At 36.1% G+C, this 17,211-nt stretch overlaps 1 protein-coding gene across 1 annotated transcript in view; it reads left to right on the top strand.

The window, feature by feature from the left end:
* The first annotated feature begins 182 nt into the window (after positions 1-182).
* The window catches only part of LOC126484477 (DNA methyltransferase 1-associated protein 1), a 70,081-nt gene continuing 53,052 nt past the window's right edge, over positions 183-17,211 (top strand). Inside the window, exons 1-3 of the mRNA XM_050108004.1 lie at positions 183-311; positions 13,141-13,367; positions 16,111-16,274. Of these exons, the coding sequence (XP_049963961.1) occupies positions 13,163-13,367; positions 16,111-16,274 (369 nt within the window). The 5' untranslated portion in view covers positions 183-311; positions 13,141-13,162. The remainder of the gene's footprint in view (positions 312-13,140; positions 13,368-16,110; positions 16,275-17,211) is intronic.

The following is a 17,211-nucleotide window of genomic DNA, read 5'->3' as shown; positions in this document are numbered from 1 at the left end:
CGCTACTTATTAGTACGAAGGAATAATTTATTAGAATTTGTCCATCTCTAAACTTCATAAAGTGCTAGGTTCGCTTGGAACTGTAGCTCTTCTGACGTTATAGTCATGCTAAAGATGTTACTGTTAAACTACATGTGCATAACGTGCCGAGTAAGTTGGCGATAACAGTTGAACGAGTCAAGGTGTATGTTATTCAAACGTTGGTATTTGTGTACTGTTTACGTTTGTGTATGGTTTATGTGGTTGACAGAGGAATTGTACAGTAGAAATTATTATCCAGTCACAAATCAGATATTTTGATTTGAAATAAGGTAATGTTTTTTACTGCAGATAACGACCACTTGCTGTTCACATCTTAAGTTTAAGAAATTACGCAAATTTTCGTCATTTTAAATTTTTCTTGTGTTGAATGTTTCGAAATTATCCGGTCTGGACCCTATCACAGCGACATTGTTTCATATTTCTCTTTAATTAATTGGCTAATAATTCACAATTCTTTGATGTAGTTAATCGAATTCACCCATGGTTACCCACTGTCCACTCTAAAACCACACTTCAGTTCACGAGTTCCTGTCAGAATTGGGGTTCCCTTTCTTTTGTCCTCTTTTTAACGGTACAGTGATATGTGCGAATGGTAAAATTCATTGTACGAGATATAAAAAGTCTATTTGAGGATTACTGAGGTCACAAAGAGCAATCTTATCACTCTACCAGACCATCTAGAAAATCAGTCTTTTTCTGAAAAGGACGTTTTCTTCCTGCTCATAAGGTCACATTTACTATTGGTTCAAAATGTTTTCCTGTGTGACAAGTTATAAAGCATTATGTTCGGCATGCCAATAAGAAAGGAGTCATTTATTAACTGTGGGTCTCTTGCCCTGTTTTATATTTCACACAGACCCAGATCATGAAATAAATCAGTGGGGTTCAAGATATGTGATTCAGCATTGTTAAAATGTCATTTTAAAGAATAAGGAGAGTTTAGCAAAAATTATATCAATAAACGAGAAGAGAGATCGTGTCAGAAGTATACGCTTGATAACTCAGAATGATTCAGGTAACTTAAGCTACAGACAGATATGTTTCACACTTTTGAAGGTGCATGCAAATAATAAAAATTAAGTTTCTACAGGGAATCGTATAACTCTCTTGGCATATGCCTTTCCGAGATTGCTGTCTGAAATAGGGTCGACAGAAGCGTCCGATCCCACGCGTCGGCTTTGACCCGTGGCGTAAGGGTGTTGTCGTGTGTGACGTCCTAACGGCGCGAAGTTTGGTTTGAGTGTGGCTGTCTCCAGTTCTGTTTTATCTTATTTTATTTACTTTTCTGATCTGTTCGTTCTATCTCGTGAGATTTTTTTTTAAAAAAGACAAAAAACACTAATCAGCTACTGAAGCATCTTTTATCTTCTATGGGTTGCAGGGGTTACGACCCCTGGGGAGGTGGGTGGGTATTCATGCATGGCTGTCTTCACTTACACGTTGTAGCTACGCAAGGCGTCTAAATTTGTTTATATTTAGTTTGCCCCCCACCCAAAACACCCCATTTCTCGCGCTTGTCCCGTTAGTGTCATTAGGCTTCTTGTGGAAAGTGTGTGTGTGTTTGTTTTTGTTTCCGCCATATTTGTGACGTCATGGGTCAAAGCAGACGGGTGGGATCGGACGCTTCCGTATTTCCCTGAAATACTCCTTTGTGATACAGACAAGGGGGATATTGAGACAATAATTAAATCACTGAAGTCTAAGGACTCTCACGGATATGATGGAGTGCCTAGTAGAATATTAATGTACTGTGCTGCACACGTTAGCTCTGTATTTAATCATATTTGTAATTTTTCCTTTAGGAATGGTCAGTTTCTTGAACGATTAAAGTACTCAGTAGTAAAAGTCACTTTATGAAAAGGGAGAAAGGAATAATGTAGACATTTTTGATGTATTTCTATGCCATCAGTGTTTGCTAAAGTTATTGAAAAGGCTGTGTATGTAAGGATAATTGAAAATGCTGTATTCTCTTTCCTCTTTGAAGTACTGGGTGGGTTAAACAAAAGGTTTTGAACACTAGACATATTTTTTGATTTAACTAAGGCATTTGATTGTGTTGATCACAAAATATTGCTCCAGAAGTTGGACCTTTGCGGAATATGGGGAGTAGCTCACAATTGGTTCACCTCTTATGATAGCAGAAGACAGCAAAAGGTCATGAGGAGCCCTGCAGCCAGGCGACTAGCACAAATTTTGATGTTCTCGTAAAGATAAGTTATTTTAGGTTATAAAAACATATAGTTTAGTACTGATTACATGGTAAATAGGTGTATTAGTGTGCCTTTTAAGTGTACCATTAAAGGTTTCATTTTTCTTTATGTAATATAGCAGAAAACGTGAAAAGACCGTACAGTCGTATTTTCTCTTTACTTTTTGCTGCAGCAAATCAATAGAATTTTTTTTCCCCCCCTCCAGCAATTTAACAGTAGCGTACCTCTTCCTTATTTAACTCACATTTCCGGAAAGTAGTGTAAAGATTAAGTTGTTGTTTCAGAAACTTCGCGCTGTTGTTTTTGTGTACGCATAGTCAAATTTGTGGAACTATATTTTCATGTTTATCTATAATTTAACTGACTTATTCGTAATAAAGTATTACATTTATCATGTGAGTGTAAAGTGCTTGACTTGCTGTAGAATTGTTAGGTTGGGGCTTTGGTGTGATGGGTGCTGTAATTTTTTTCCATGTGGGTGATTGTAGTGGTATGGGAACAGGGGAAGTAAATGAGACTCATCAGTGGTTTTGTAGAATATGTGGTAGAGATAGGAAGATACTAGAACAGGAGGGGAAAATTGCCGCCCTTCAGGCTGAGTTAGATAAGGCCAGGGGAGATCTTGACAGGTTAAGGAGGGAGAAGGGTAAAGAGAGGTGGGAAGTGGCAACAGGCAACAGGAGGAACAGGCCTAGAGCTTTGTCTGACAGCTTTGTGGTGAATGTGGAAAATGGATTTGACCTGTTGCTTCAGTTAGAAACTGGTGAGCCTCAAGCAGTTGCAGGTGTAGACAGGGCACAACAAACTTTCAACAGCAAATTGAAAAGTAAGAATGTAGGGAAATCAGTAAAGAGAAAGAAAGTGTTGTTGTTAAGTAGTTCTCATGGAAGAGGTGTTGGGCAACTTTTGCAGGATGAACTAGGATCAGAATACTAGGTCACCAATTTTTTTAAACCTAGTGCTGGTCTGGAGCAGGTGACAGAGGATTTAGGATCACTTTGCAAAGATTTCACTAAGGAAGACACCGTGGTAATAGTGGATGGGGCAGATAGACCTAATAGTATTGACTGAGATCCTGGGTACAGTATAGAGTGTGACCTGGCAAAGATTGCATCAGCATCAAAGCATACTAGTGTTGAGTTTGTATCTGTGCTTGAGCGCCATGACTGGCCTCGTTTGAACTCTTCTGTCAAGAGAGTTAATTTCGAGTTGGAATGGCTGCTTATATCAGATGCAGGGTCACATATTGGTGTGGTTCCTGTTGATTCTCTCAGTAGGTGGGATTATACTAGGCATGGCCTTCACCATATCAGGATAGGGAAGGGTAAACTGGCTGGGAAAATAGCAGGAAAGTTAAAGGGGGGAGGCACTGCCATGAGCGATAAAATACCAGTGGTTATAGGGTTCAGAAAAGACCGTTTTTAAGGGTAGGGAGCACAGAAAGAAACCAAATTTTAAGAGAGGCTAGGACTGAGACAAACCTTCAGTTTGAGAAAGAAACCAAAAAACATAATTCTATCTTATTACATCAGCATAAACAGCTATTGGTTAAGAATCTTCAACAGTCAGCAGATATTTTAACTTTACCCAATTTTAACTCAGTCAATGTGAAATCTCAGCTATCCTTATTGCATCAAAATATTCGAGGATTGAGAAATAAAATTAATGAATTAATTATCTACATAGATGAATTAGAGTCCTCAAACCCAGCTGACATAATGTGCCTCTCTGAACATCATGTGACCACTGGTATAGAACTTTTAAGTGTTACAGGGTTTAGGTTAGCATCTCACTTTTGTAGAGGAGAAATGGAGGAAGGTGGAGTTGCCACGTTCATCAGGATCTGTCATAAATTTAAGAACATAGACATTCTTAAATTTTGCCTAGAACAGCACATGGAAGCATGTGCAACAGAAGCAGAATTTCATAAAAAATCCATCATAATATTAAGTGTATATCGAGCACCTGCAGGTAACTTTAATCTGTTCATAAACCACCTTCAAGCTGTACATGCCCATTTAACAACCAAAAACAAAGAAATAGTGGTTGCTGGTGATTTCAATGTAGATTTCCTTAAAGACTCTCCCAATAAGAACTTATTTGAGTTAGTAACACTATCATTCAACTTAATTCCCACTGTAAAGTTCCCCACTAGGGTAGCCAATTGTTCACAAACAGCCATTGATAATATCTTTATAGAAAAGTCCAATGAACAAAACTATATGACAAAACCAATAGTCAATGGCCTCTCAGACCAAGAAATGCAGTTCCTTCTGTTAAATGTTAATACTAAACAGGGTATAAAATCTGTTAAATCTTAGCTCAAAAGGGTAATGAATAAACCAAAAATTGATTATTTTAGGACACTCATCAGAGACATTCACTGGACTGACGTTCACAGTGCTCATGGCATGAATGAAAAATATAACACTTTTTCTAATAAAGTGCTTACCTTATTTGAACACTGTTTTCCCCCAAAACTAACCAAGGTTAGAGCAAAGTCTACAAAGAAGCCATGGATTACTCAAGGAGTAGGGGTATCTTATAAAACAAAAAGAAAACTGTATCTGTCAATCCGAAACAGTTCTGATGTTGATGCTATAGCACATTACAAGAAATACTGCTAAATATTAAAGAGTGTAATACGGACATCAAAGCAAATATATTACAAAGAAAAAATAGTCATATCAGATAACAAAATAAAGACGATATGAGAAATAGTGAAGGAGGAGACAGGTAGACCCAGACATGAAGAGGGACAAATAGCATTAAGAGTAAGTGATACATTGGTGACAGATGTGTATAGTGTTGCAGAACATTTTAACAAACATTTTATAACTGTTTCTGAAAAGATGGGGTTGTCAGGTTCTGTAGAAGCTGCTATGGAATACCTCAGACCAGACATTTCAAGTAACTTCCATAATATGAGTTTGACTCTCATTACCCCAGCAGAAATAATGTCCGTTATAAAATCTTTAAAATCAAAAACATCTAGTGGGTATGATGAAATATCAACAATGTTAATTAAAAATGTGATTCTGAATTAAGCTAACTGTGTAACCAGTCATTTATCAGTGGAATATTTCCTGAATGGTTGAAATATGTTGAAGTTAAGCCACTGTTTAAGAAGGGAGGTAAAGAAATAGCATCAAATTTCCATCCAATTTCACTTTTGTCAGCATTCTCAAAAATTTTAGAAAAAGTAATGTACAATCGGCTTTACAACCACCTTATCTCAAATAACATACTGTCAAAGTCGCAGTTTGGATTTCTAAAGGGTTCTGATATTGAGAAGGCTATCTACACTTACAGTGAAAATGTGCTTAATTCATTAGACAAAAAATTGCAGGCAACTGGTATATTTTGTGATCTGTCAAAGGCATTTGACTGTGTAAATCACAATATCGTTTTAAGTAAATTAGAATATTGTGGTGTAACAGGAAATGCTGCAAAATGGTCCAAATCTTATCTCTGGCAGGAAACAAAGGGTGTTATTAGGAAAAAGACATGCATTAAGCTATCAGGCATCATCCAACTGGGATCTAATTACATGTGGGGTCCCACAAGATTCCATTTTAGCGCCCTTACTTTTTGTTGTGTATATCAATGACCTTTCATCAGTAACATTACCAGATGCCAAGTTCGTTTTGTTTGCTGATGATACAAACATTGCAAAAAATAGCAAATCAAGTGTAGTCTTAGAAAAATCAGCTAATAAAATATTTGTGGACATTAACCACTGGTTCCTAGCCAATTCATTGTCACTAAACTTTGAAAAAACACGCTACATGCAGTTCAGAACTTGTAAGGTGTGTGCCACGAGTATATGCCTAACATACGACGACAAGCAGATAGAAGAAGTGGACAGTGTTAAATTCTTGGGATTACAGCTTGATAATAAATTCAACTGGAAGGAGCACACCACAGAACTGCTGAAGCGTCTTAACAAATCTCTATTTGCAATGCGAATTGTGTCAGACATTGGAGATATAAAAATGAAAATGCTGGCGTACTATGCTTACTTTCACTCCATAATGTCATATGGGATAATATTTTTTGGTAATTCATCAAGCAGGGCTAAAGTTTTCCAGGCACAAAAATGTGCAGTACCAGTTATATATGGTGTGAACTCAAGAACATCCTGGAGAAGCCTGTTTAGGGAGCTAAGGATACTACCTACTGCTTCCCAATATATTTATTCCTCAATGACATTTGTCATTAAAAATATATCACTTTTTAAAACCAACAGCTCAATTCATGGAATCAATACTAGAAATAAGAATAATCTTCACAAGGATTTAAAGTGACTTACTCTTGTACAAAAAGGTGTGCATTATTCAGGAACACACATTTTGGAATTTCTCAGTAGAACCAACTGATTTGTGTGTGTGTATATATAAGTGTAATATAACTTCTGCACAATTTCAGTGCAATAATGTGTTCAATGTAAATAAGTATTGTAGTAGTTCTATTACATGTTTAACTTTTTTTATTTTAAATTTAGTTCATTAGTGTCTGTAAAATGATTCTTTGATATTGCGTTCATTAAAAAAGCTTGGGACCTGTGGAAGGTACATTCGTTTATTTGTTTCAGTTGTAAATATTTGTCATGTGTTATTGTTTTTCTGACATGTTTTACATCCTGGAGGACCTCCTCACTATGGAACAATTGGAATGAAAGTAAATCTAATCTAATCATTATTCACTGTGTTGAGAATGGCTGTGATATGGGGTCTGAGTGGGATACGGTCAAGTGGGGGGTGCCCCAGGGATCAGTGTTGGAACCACTCCTATTCCTTATTTATATAAATGATATGCCCTCTTGTATTATGGGTGACTAAAATATTTCTGTTTGCTGATGACACTAGCTTGGTAGTAAAGGATGTTGTGTGCAACATTGGCATGGTTTCAAATAGTGGAGTTCATGAAGTAAGTTCATGGCTTGCAGGAAATAAACTAACGCTAAATCACAGTAAGCCTCAGTTTTTACAATTTCTAACACACAATTCAACAAAACCAGACGTTTCACTTTCATAGAGTGGGCATATGATTAGTGAAACTGAACAGTTCAAATTTCTAGGTGTTCAGATAGATAGTAAACTGTCGTAGAAAACCCACGTTCAGGATCTTGTTAAAAGACTTAATGCTGCCATTTTTACTATTTGAATGGTGCCTGAAGTGATATGGAAATTAGCCTACTTTGCTTATTTTCATTCGCTTATGTTGTAGGGTATTATATTTTGGGGTAACTCTTCCCATTCTAAAAGGATATTTTTGGCTCAGAAACGGCAGTTCGGGCAGTAAGTGGTGTAAGTTCACGAATCTCTTGTTGACTCCTTTTCATGAGTCTGGGTATTTTGACATTGGCCTCTAATGTTTATATTCCTTACTGTCATTTCTTGTTAACAGTATTAGCTTATTCCCAAGAATAAGCAGCTTTCACTCGGATAATACTTGGAGAAATCAAACCTGCATTTTGATTGGATTTCCTTAACTCTTGTGCAGAAAGGTGTACAATTTACCGCTGCATCCATTTTCAATAACCTACTACTAGAATTCAAAAATCTTAGCAATAATCCTTGCACTTTCAAAGCAGAACCGAAGAGTTTCCTCATGGGTACTCCTATTCTGTCAAGGAGTTACTTGAAAAATTAAGCTGATTCTTGTTGCATTGTTGATTGTGTATACTTGAATTGATGGACTGACTTTTTTTGGGTTCATAAACATTTAATTTTTATCTGTTATTACTTTTATGTTGTAATTTCATCTAGTGACATGCTCCATGATCTTGGTTTTGCTCCTCAATTTGGTCCTATGGAACTTGACATGTAAATAAATAAATGATTGATTTTAATAGCGTGGAAGTATTTTTGCTGCTTGGCATTTCCATGTCTATATCCATACTACTATATAAAAACAAAATGTTGTTTAACATTATTACCAAAAACCTTGAGAACTTTGTGGCTGATTTACTTCAGATTTTTACATGATGCTCTAATAAACATCCAGGCAGGCCTAGGCTATACAATTTTTGATATATGTAGTATAGAAAGGGAAAGAGTTGTTTCCAAAAAACTTGAGAATTTCACGACCTATTTACTTCAAATTTTTGTGGTTAACTGTAATAAACATAGGCTGAATATTTTTAATATAAATCACATAGAAATATTAGTAAGTGGTGGAAACATTGTTGGCAACAGTCTTGAAAAGTTCTTTAATGATTTACTTCAAATTTTCCTACAATACTCTAGGCAATTTCAAGAGTAATTGAATGACAGTCAGTGAATATTTTTTTCCACTTTAAGCTTAAAAATATCCAGAATCACTGTTAAGGACAAATTCTGTTACTGTATTTTCTACATAAACAAAGAAATATAATTTTTTAGTGCAACAGTTTGTTTCATTCATATAACGAGACATCACGCTATGAACAACTCGTCTGTTGCCTGTATAAATTCACAAAGATTCTATTATAGAGAGAGTAAATGGGAAACAAAATTGTGTAGGAGATAAATGCATTGAACAAATATTGTACTAATGAAATTTTTAAAAAATCCCTGATAATGCAATGATACTTTATAGTAACTGAATGACACTTTCACTTGAAAATTACTCATTTCATTTGCATTGTTGATTGGGTGGGGAAAATGGCACTTATTACTCAGCTTTACTTTAGGTGCAGCCAGTTTCTCTACACACACACACACACACACCGGCAAACATTTATCTTCTTTTGAGGGAAATATTAGTATCTTTCCATTTGAATCATTTTTTCTACGAAATGAAATTCCATAACCATCTAAAACATAAATCAACTACCCACAAAAAGTTTTGACCCTTTTCTATGAGCACAGGCCGCCAGAGGAAAATCCTCTTGAAGCAAGGCATTGCGATTAATCATCCTGCGAATGTGCTTTGGTTGGCAGGTCATTCCACATCAAAACACGCAACAATTGAAGGATTTGTAACCCTCTCTCTCAGATTTTCACAAAACTTTGCACATTTGCTTATACTCATAACACAGGAACTTCTGCAAAATCGTTTTGGTCTCAGATTGCAACTGTATTTTACATCGAGTTCTAAATGTAGTGATATTCTGATAACAGGGCTCTGAAAGAATGTCAATGCAAAATGGTTCTATATACATAAATGCCCATAACTTAAGTGTTTATGAAGCTTTTGATTTGGAATTTTTTTAAGAAGTTAAGTACAACACGTAATTAACATATATCCAGTTTTCAAGCAGTAAAGTTACAAAGAAATGTTTTTAAAAAATATTAATGTATGTCAATTTTCGATTTCAGAAAAATTGTGGGCATGTGTTTATGTAACATTTCTTCAACCCGCCGGGAACCCTATTTTGGTCATAAATAATCCCACAGATTGTAAACTTTCTTGAAAAAAAAAATTTGAGTGGGTCTTCTGCTAATTGACACACACACATGAAATCAAAATACATTTTACTGTGGTGGATAAGGGTCATAAGCAAGTTTATCCACTCACTGTCTCACTCCCCCAGATGCAGGGGTATCAAATTAGCATATTTAAGTGTAACTCGTTCTAGTCAGGCAAATTAACCTCAAGGGTGAAATTTTATTTCCTTTCATTTGACTAATTCAGTAATGTTTTAAAGACTATAATATATTATTTATGTGTTCAGCCAATCATCTGCTCACAGTGATTAAAAAAGGTGTTCCTAGAGAGGCAGAAGCTCGTTTGAAACCTTTATAGGCATGAAAACAATGCAACAATTGCCAAAATTTGTTGTTGAAAATAGCTGGCATGCTACAATTAGTCTACTTGGCCCCAGTTGCTCATTGTATTTCTGTGAGACAGGCCATATCTGTTTGTGGTGTGGACCTATATTTCCACTTGTATAAAGTATGTTTTAAGTACATTAGTGCTCAGTGAATTGCAATGGAAAATGTGAATTCATGCACTGTTAGAAAATTATTAAAAACAACATGTCAGTTGACAACTTGCCCCTCAGTAGAAACTAAAAAAAAAAAAAAAAAAAAAAAAAAAAAAAAAAAAAAAAAAAAAAAAAAAAAAAAAAAATTAATAATAATAATAATAATAATAATAATAATTGAGAAGAACTGAATGAAATGAAGACCAACGAGATTTGATATTGCTGTGACCCAGTATAAGCTTTCTACAAGATCAATAAAATGCTACTAGATGTGGATATCACAGATACTGTTACTTAACGTTTTGAAACTGGTCATCAAAGAGCTTGTTGTGATCCTTACAAAAACCACAAACAGTTGAAAAATCTTTGAGCTCAGTTTGCTTGTCTTTGTCTAAAGCATTAAGTACTAAAAGAATAAATGTAAAACCAGGCCAAAAACTGTGCACAACATGTCATAAAATGTGTGAACAGAAAACTATCATCAGTGATATCATAGAAATGAAAGTGACACAGATGACCCGGAGGTTACATTTCATGAATCAGTACTAAGAAGCCAAAGTATTGAGGATGTGAATAACACTTTACATTATTTGGGGTGCTCTCCCCTAAAACTTCACTCCATTCCAATTCACAGGAAGCTTCATATGACAATAAGCAGTTAGAAAAAGTGAGGGATGTTTTGGAAAAAAAAGTGTTCAGGCATTATATTGCAGTATTGAAGATTCTGACTGTAGAGAAGAACAGTTTGATGATGAAATTGTAAAGAAAGCCAAAGATTATGATGTCATGGTATTGTTAATAAAAGAAAAAGTGGCTAGCGTAACAGTACCTGAAAAAATTCAAATTTAACTTTAGCTCCACCCTCTTAGGCACAAGAAAACATAGTGTCAGAATTCAGTGTTAGTGAGTATGTGGTTCGACAAGCAAGGAAACTGAAAACAGAAATGGGTAACTTGTCAATTCCTAAACCAAAAAGGGAGAAGATATTGCTGATGAAGTAGTAAAAATTGTCACAATTTCTACCAAAATGATGAATAAACGCGAGTGTCACCAGGAGCAAAAGAAAAAGTTAGCATTCAGGAGAATGTATATATAAAAAAAATCCTTTGCAACTTAAGAGAACTGTACTCTTGTTTTAAATGGGAGAATCGAAACATTACCGAGCGAGGTGGCGCAGTGGTTAGACACTGGACTCGCATTCAGGAGCACGACGGTTCAATCCCGCGTCCGGCCATCCTGATTTAGGTTTTCCGTGATTTCCCTAAATCACTCCAGGCAAATGCTGGGATGGTTCCTTTCAAAGGGCACGGCCGACTTCCTTCCCTAATCCGATGAGACGGATGACCTTGCTGTCTGGTCGCCTTCCCCAAACCAACCAACCAACCAACCAATCCAAACATTAATATTGGTCTTTTTAAATTTTATTCGCCAAGACCGAAGTTGTGTATTTTAGCTGGTGCTGGTAGCACTCATTCAGTGTGTGTGTCTGTGTGTGTGTGTGTGTGTGTGTGTGTGTGTGTGTGTGTTGTATCTACCAGAATATAAAACTGGTTTTAGATGTGGAACACATTGAATAAACATACAAAGAACTTATATAATTTCTCGTGTGTGACTCTGAAAACGACGACTGCATGGTTAATCACTATGATAATTGTCCCAGTGATGACAGACTGTCGGAATTATTAAACAGAAATTAGCTTACAATGATGCTGATGATGAAATTGGGTTTAGTCAGTGGATAAATAAAGACCATCAAGCAGAATTGGTAAAGCAGTCTGCAACTGTTGGTGAATACATAGACTTGTTGGTAACAAAATTACAGGCATTTAACCACACTCACTTATATATTTCAGTCACAGTCATTGAAAAAATTGAAAAAATCTAACCCCGGAAAAAGACTTTGCTGAAAACTACAGTTTTGTTATTCAGAATGAAATTCAGAGTTGCCACCACACAAGGAGCAGCTATACAATCCATCCCATGTGTGTTTATGTGATTAATGAAGAAAGTAAATTGGTAATAGTGAACCACTGCTTTATAAGTGATGATAGGAAATATGATGGAGGATTTGTAAATGCTGTCCAGGAAGAAATGGTTAAGTGGCTGGCAGAGCATTACTCACAAGCGAAGAAAGTGCATTGTTTTGCCGATGGATGTGCTGCTGAATATAAGAATTGAAAAAGCTTTAAAAAATTGCGTGAGCACAAAAACGATTTTTCTGTTGATGCTGAGCAGTCCTCTTTTGCTACTAGTCACAGTAAATCTGTGTACAATGGTTCGGGAGGAACTATAAAATGTATTTTGAGAAGAGCTGGTCTTCAACTAACGGATGATGCACAAATAACAACTGTATATAGTGTTTATGATTTCTGCAAAGCTAATATTGAGGAATGTTTTTTTCACATCTTAGAGAAAGTCAATGTAGATTTCCTACACAAGAAGCTCGAGAAGAGATTTTTGACAACCCCCACAATATCTGGTGTCAGGAATTTTCACCATTACAAACCACTTCTGTGGAGAGTAGAAGAGTAACTTCTTCTGAAAAGCCTTCCTTGATTTTTTCATTCAATGAAAATGCCCATCAGTTGACATGAATTGCAAAAACAGACATAATGTCTAATAGGATAGCAGCAATCAGTGAATTTTACAATGTTACTTATAATCCATCTTGATTGCAAAATTTTTATTCATATGACCGGTTTCGGTTCATCCAGAACCATCTTCAGATCTGTAACAATAATGATACTAATTTACTATTTCACGAATGCAAATCTTTTTCATCCTATCTAATCAACATCAGACGTACCAGAACGTACCTGATATTTTGGTTACAGGAGTACCCCGTCCCAATCCAGCAACTTCCACATGCTGCATCACATAAAATTGGTTGGCGGAATGCATGTCATTTATATTAATTGTATTTTATTATAAAGTGTGTTCATGTGTAAGCTTTTTAAAATATTTTTTTTCTTTTAGGTGCAGTTAACTGTTTTCAGTGATGGCTGACGTCAGAGACATATTGGAGCTTGAAAGGCCTCCAACCCCTGAAATAACAAAAGAGGCTATTTTGGGACCTGAGAAGGTAAAGAGAAAGCCATTCACTCCAAAGGTCTCAAAACGGCCAGAAGGAATGCATCGTGAAGTATTCGCTCTACTTTATACTGACAATAAGGATGCTCCTCCAGTCTTCCCAACAGACATGGGTATGTCTTAACACTTTTCCTTACATGATATTTGTCATTTTGATCTCTCTTCATTATATAAAATTTTGAATGCTTTAATGTTGGGAATAAAAAGAGCGTTGGGAATAAATATAGCTAAAAAAATGTGGTTATTGTACAACGGTATTGAAACTGGGAAGGAAGTAAAAAATGTCTCCCTGTGTATAGTGAAGTTTACATTATTTATCAGTATTATTATTTGTCATATAATGAGATGGATGGGGGAAGAACTGTTGGTCTACCTCCACATCCTGTTTGTGAACCCGGAACACAGTAATTTTACTGTCATGGTCATTACGTGAGGTGTATTTGGCCCCTGAACATCATGTGACCACTGGTATACGTATGTTAATGGTGCATGAGGTAGGTTAGCATCTTACTTCTGAATAGTAGATATACAGAGAGAACAAACTGCCACATTAGAATGACCAGAATTTCAAGGAATGGAATCTCCAAGTTGGAATACCAACAATATAAGGAAAAGATAAGTTGCTACTTACCATAAAAGTGACACATTAAGTTGCGGATAGACACAACAAAAAGACACTTTCACATTATCTTTGAGCCAAAGCCTTAGTCACAAAAGGGCGCACGCACACACACACACACACACACACACACACACACACACACACACACACCTGTCTGAACTGCCAGAGGTGACCGTCATGTGTGCATAAGGTGTGCTTACTTGTATGAATGAATGTGTGTGTGTGTGTTTCTTTTTTTGACAAACGTTTTGACTGCAAGCTAATGTGTAAGTGGATTTTCATTGTGCCTGTCTGAAACTTAATGTGTCATGTTTACAGTAAGTAGCAATATATCTTTTCCTTATATTGCAGAATTTCAACCACATTGATGTCAATAAATTTTATTTAGAGCAACATCTAGAAGCGTATGTGACAGAAGAATAATTTAATAAGAAATCCTTTGTAAAGTTATCTGTGTATTGAGAATCTCTAGAAAACTTTAATGTTCTCATAAATCATCTTGAAGTTCTTTTGATTTATTTAGTATTTTAAATTATAAAAACAAGGCAGGAACAGTGGCCACTGGTGAGTGTGATATAGCTTTTCTGAAGGCTCTCCCAGTAAACATTTATTAGAATCAGAAACATGGTCATTCAGTTGAGTTCTTACTTGGATAGCTAAATGTTTTAAAAAGACACTGGTAATATCTTCAGATACAGATCTAATAAACTTAACTTGCAGCAGGCAAAGTTCGTAATACTGCTAACAGACCCATATTAAAGTACAAGAAAATATCCTAGCTTTTGGGACTAATATTTCTTTTCTTGAGAAGGAAAGAGGGATAGGTTGTGGGAAGAATAGGAAGGAAAGGAAGTTGCTTTAAACCACAGAGTGGGAGGAACCCACTCGAGTGAGGATGATGGAAGACAAAGGTTTTGTACTTGTGTGTGTGTCTGTTGACAGTACTAAGAATTTTGCCTGCTGATGGTAAGTATAGGCCAGCATTTAAATCTCATAATTATGAAGTTTCTCATGTGAGTTTTCCTTTGGATACAGATTTAATGAACTTGTAAAACTAGGCATGTTGTTCTTCTTGTTGACTCATAATACTGATCAAGATACGAAATTTATTGTCTGATTATGGGTGGGTAGTAAATAAACCAAAAATTAATAATGTAAAGGGACTGCTCATACATGTGAACTGGAGAGATTTCTATAGTGCTCATGATGTGAATGACAAAACAATTTTATTAATACAGATATCATCTTGTTGAACATCTGTTTTCACCTAGATGAGTGGAATAACAATATCAAATCTATAATGACCACAAGAGATTCACAGGATGCTCCAGTACCCTAATAACGTACTTGAGTTACAGGTACTTAAGGTTTTTAGTACTTTATTCTCTCTTTCTGTTCTTAACATGACACCGTAATCCTCTGGAGTGTAAGTACTTATTGAAGTATAGCAAACAGATGCAGTGTGACTGAAAACACCCACTAAACTACATTGTATCTTCCCAAAATTTACATTGCCATTCTCTTTTTTCGTTACTACAAATTTTGTGTCAAATTTCTGCTTCAAAAACTATGAAAGATCCATCGTTGTACAATTAAAGCAGAAATGTCACATAAAATTAGTGTATATTACAGTCAAAATAACAGTAATCGTAAATTGAAATGTTGTTTTAGTGCCGCAGTGCTCTCTATGCGAGGGCTTGTTGGAGGCAATATGCCTTTCCAGCGTGTGTACGTGCATATACCAGTGGTCACATGATGTTCGGGGGCAAATACACCTCACGTAATGACTATGACAGTAAAATTAGTGTATTCCAGATTCACAGACAGGATGTGGAGGTAAACTAACAGTTCTTCCCACACTCATTTAATAATACAATAGAAGGACAAATAATAATACTGGTAAATGATGTAAACTTTGCCATATACGGGGAGACATTTTTTACTTCCTTTACAATTTCAGTACTGTTGTACAATAACCACATGGCAAGCTCAGCCAATTACTGTCTTTCAGTTAAATGTAGAATTCGCATCAAGTGCACTTTGTATTTTGCATTCACAAAATATTGCCAGATATAGAAATCATAATTCTCCAAAAATCCCCAGGATTGCACAGACCTCAGACTCTGGACCTCTGGCTTCCTAGCACAACACTTGAGCAACATGCTATCAAATTTTATCCAAACATTTTTGTAGCCTTACTACTGCTAAAGAAAGCTGTCTGATATCTGTTTTAGGGCAGGGCTACAAACAAATGAAAGCTAAACTTGGAATGCGGAAAGTACGTCCGTGGAAGTGGATGCCTTTCACAAACCCTGCGCGCACTGACGGAGCAGTGTTTCATCACTGGCGTCGTACTGTTGATGAAGGAAAGGATTACCCATTTGCCAAGTTTAATAAGGTAAGTGTTTGTGTTTTGTTTCAGTCATTGTACTATGTGATAATATTGAAGCTGCTAATAGTTGTCACTAATCCCTATAAAGTGTTATAGTATTCCTGTAAGAACTCACTATAGCATCATTTTTCTACAGTATTGTCACATAGAATCCAGAATCACATTATAGTTTATAGAGCATGGTCGCCAACAAGAACCAATAGTTCAATTTGAAAGCACGTTTACTGAACACATATGAAGCACTTGCAGAGCTGAACCAACTGCCTAAGCATAGTGTGCTCCTTCTTATACACATAAGTAATGTTCTAGCAAATTACAAAATTTCACAAATAAGCAAGTCTCACAAATCAGAAGCATCAACTCATAAGTATTCACTGGAGGCAAGTATTGTACGGGTGGCCTGCACGTCACCAGCCAGAGACTATGGTTGCTTCACCAAAGTGGATATGCACAGCACGTGGCATTTCTCCCCTTCCGCACAAACAGCAGCATGCTAATTCAGACTGAAATGCAGATTCCTGGTTCTGGATCTAACCAGTCATCCTTAGTATGGCAGCGCTGATGGATATTTGCATTCTCATTGAATTGTTATGTCCTTGTGGTCACTGCAAAGAGTAAATACAGTTGCTTCCATTGTGGCATCATGATTGTTGCACAGATTTATGTTTCTTGTATGGGAAGCCCCTGCTGTTGAAATGCTCCTCAGCACTATGATGGGGCTTTTTGCAGAGGACATAGACAGTGTCTCTGCACTTTTATCACCTCACTGTTGGATCGCCATCTTTGACTTAAGGGATTAGGATCCAATGTAGGTCAAAGCTGCACTGTAATTATTATTATTATTATTATTATTATTATTATTGTTGTTGTTCTTGCTTTTTCAGTTCTGGTAATGAGTGTTTTATTATAATCATCATGAGCATAATTGGGTTGAAATGGAAAC

The sequence above is a fragment of the Schistocerca serialis genome, chromosome 6 (assembly GCF_023864345.2).
Source record: "Schistocerca serialis cubense isolate TAMUIC-IGC-003099 chromosome 6, iqSchSeri2.2, whole genome shotgun sequence".
Classification (NCBI taxonomy): Eukaryota; Metazoa; Arthropoda; class Insecta; order Orthoptera; family Acrididae; genus Schistocerca; species Schistocerca serialis.
The sequence above is the reverse complement of the archived record's forward strand: the minus strand, read 5'-3'. Positions and strand labels throughout refer to the sequence as shown.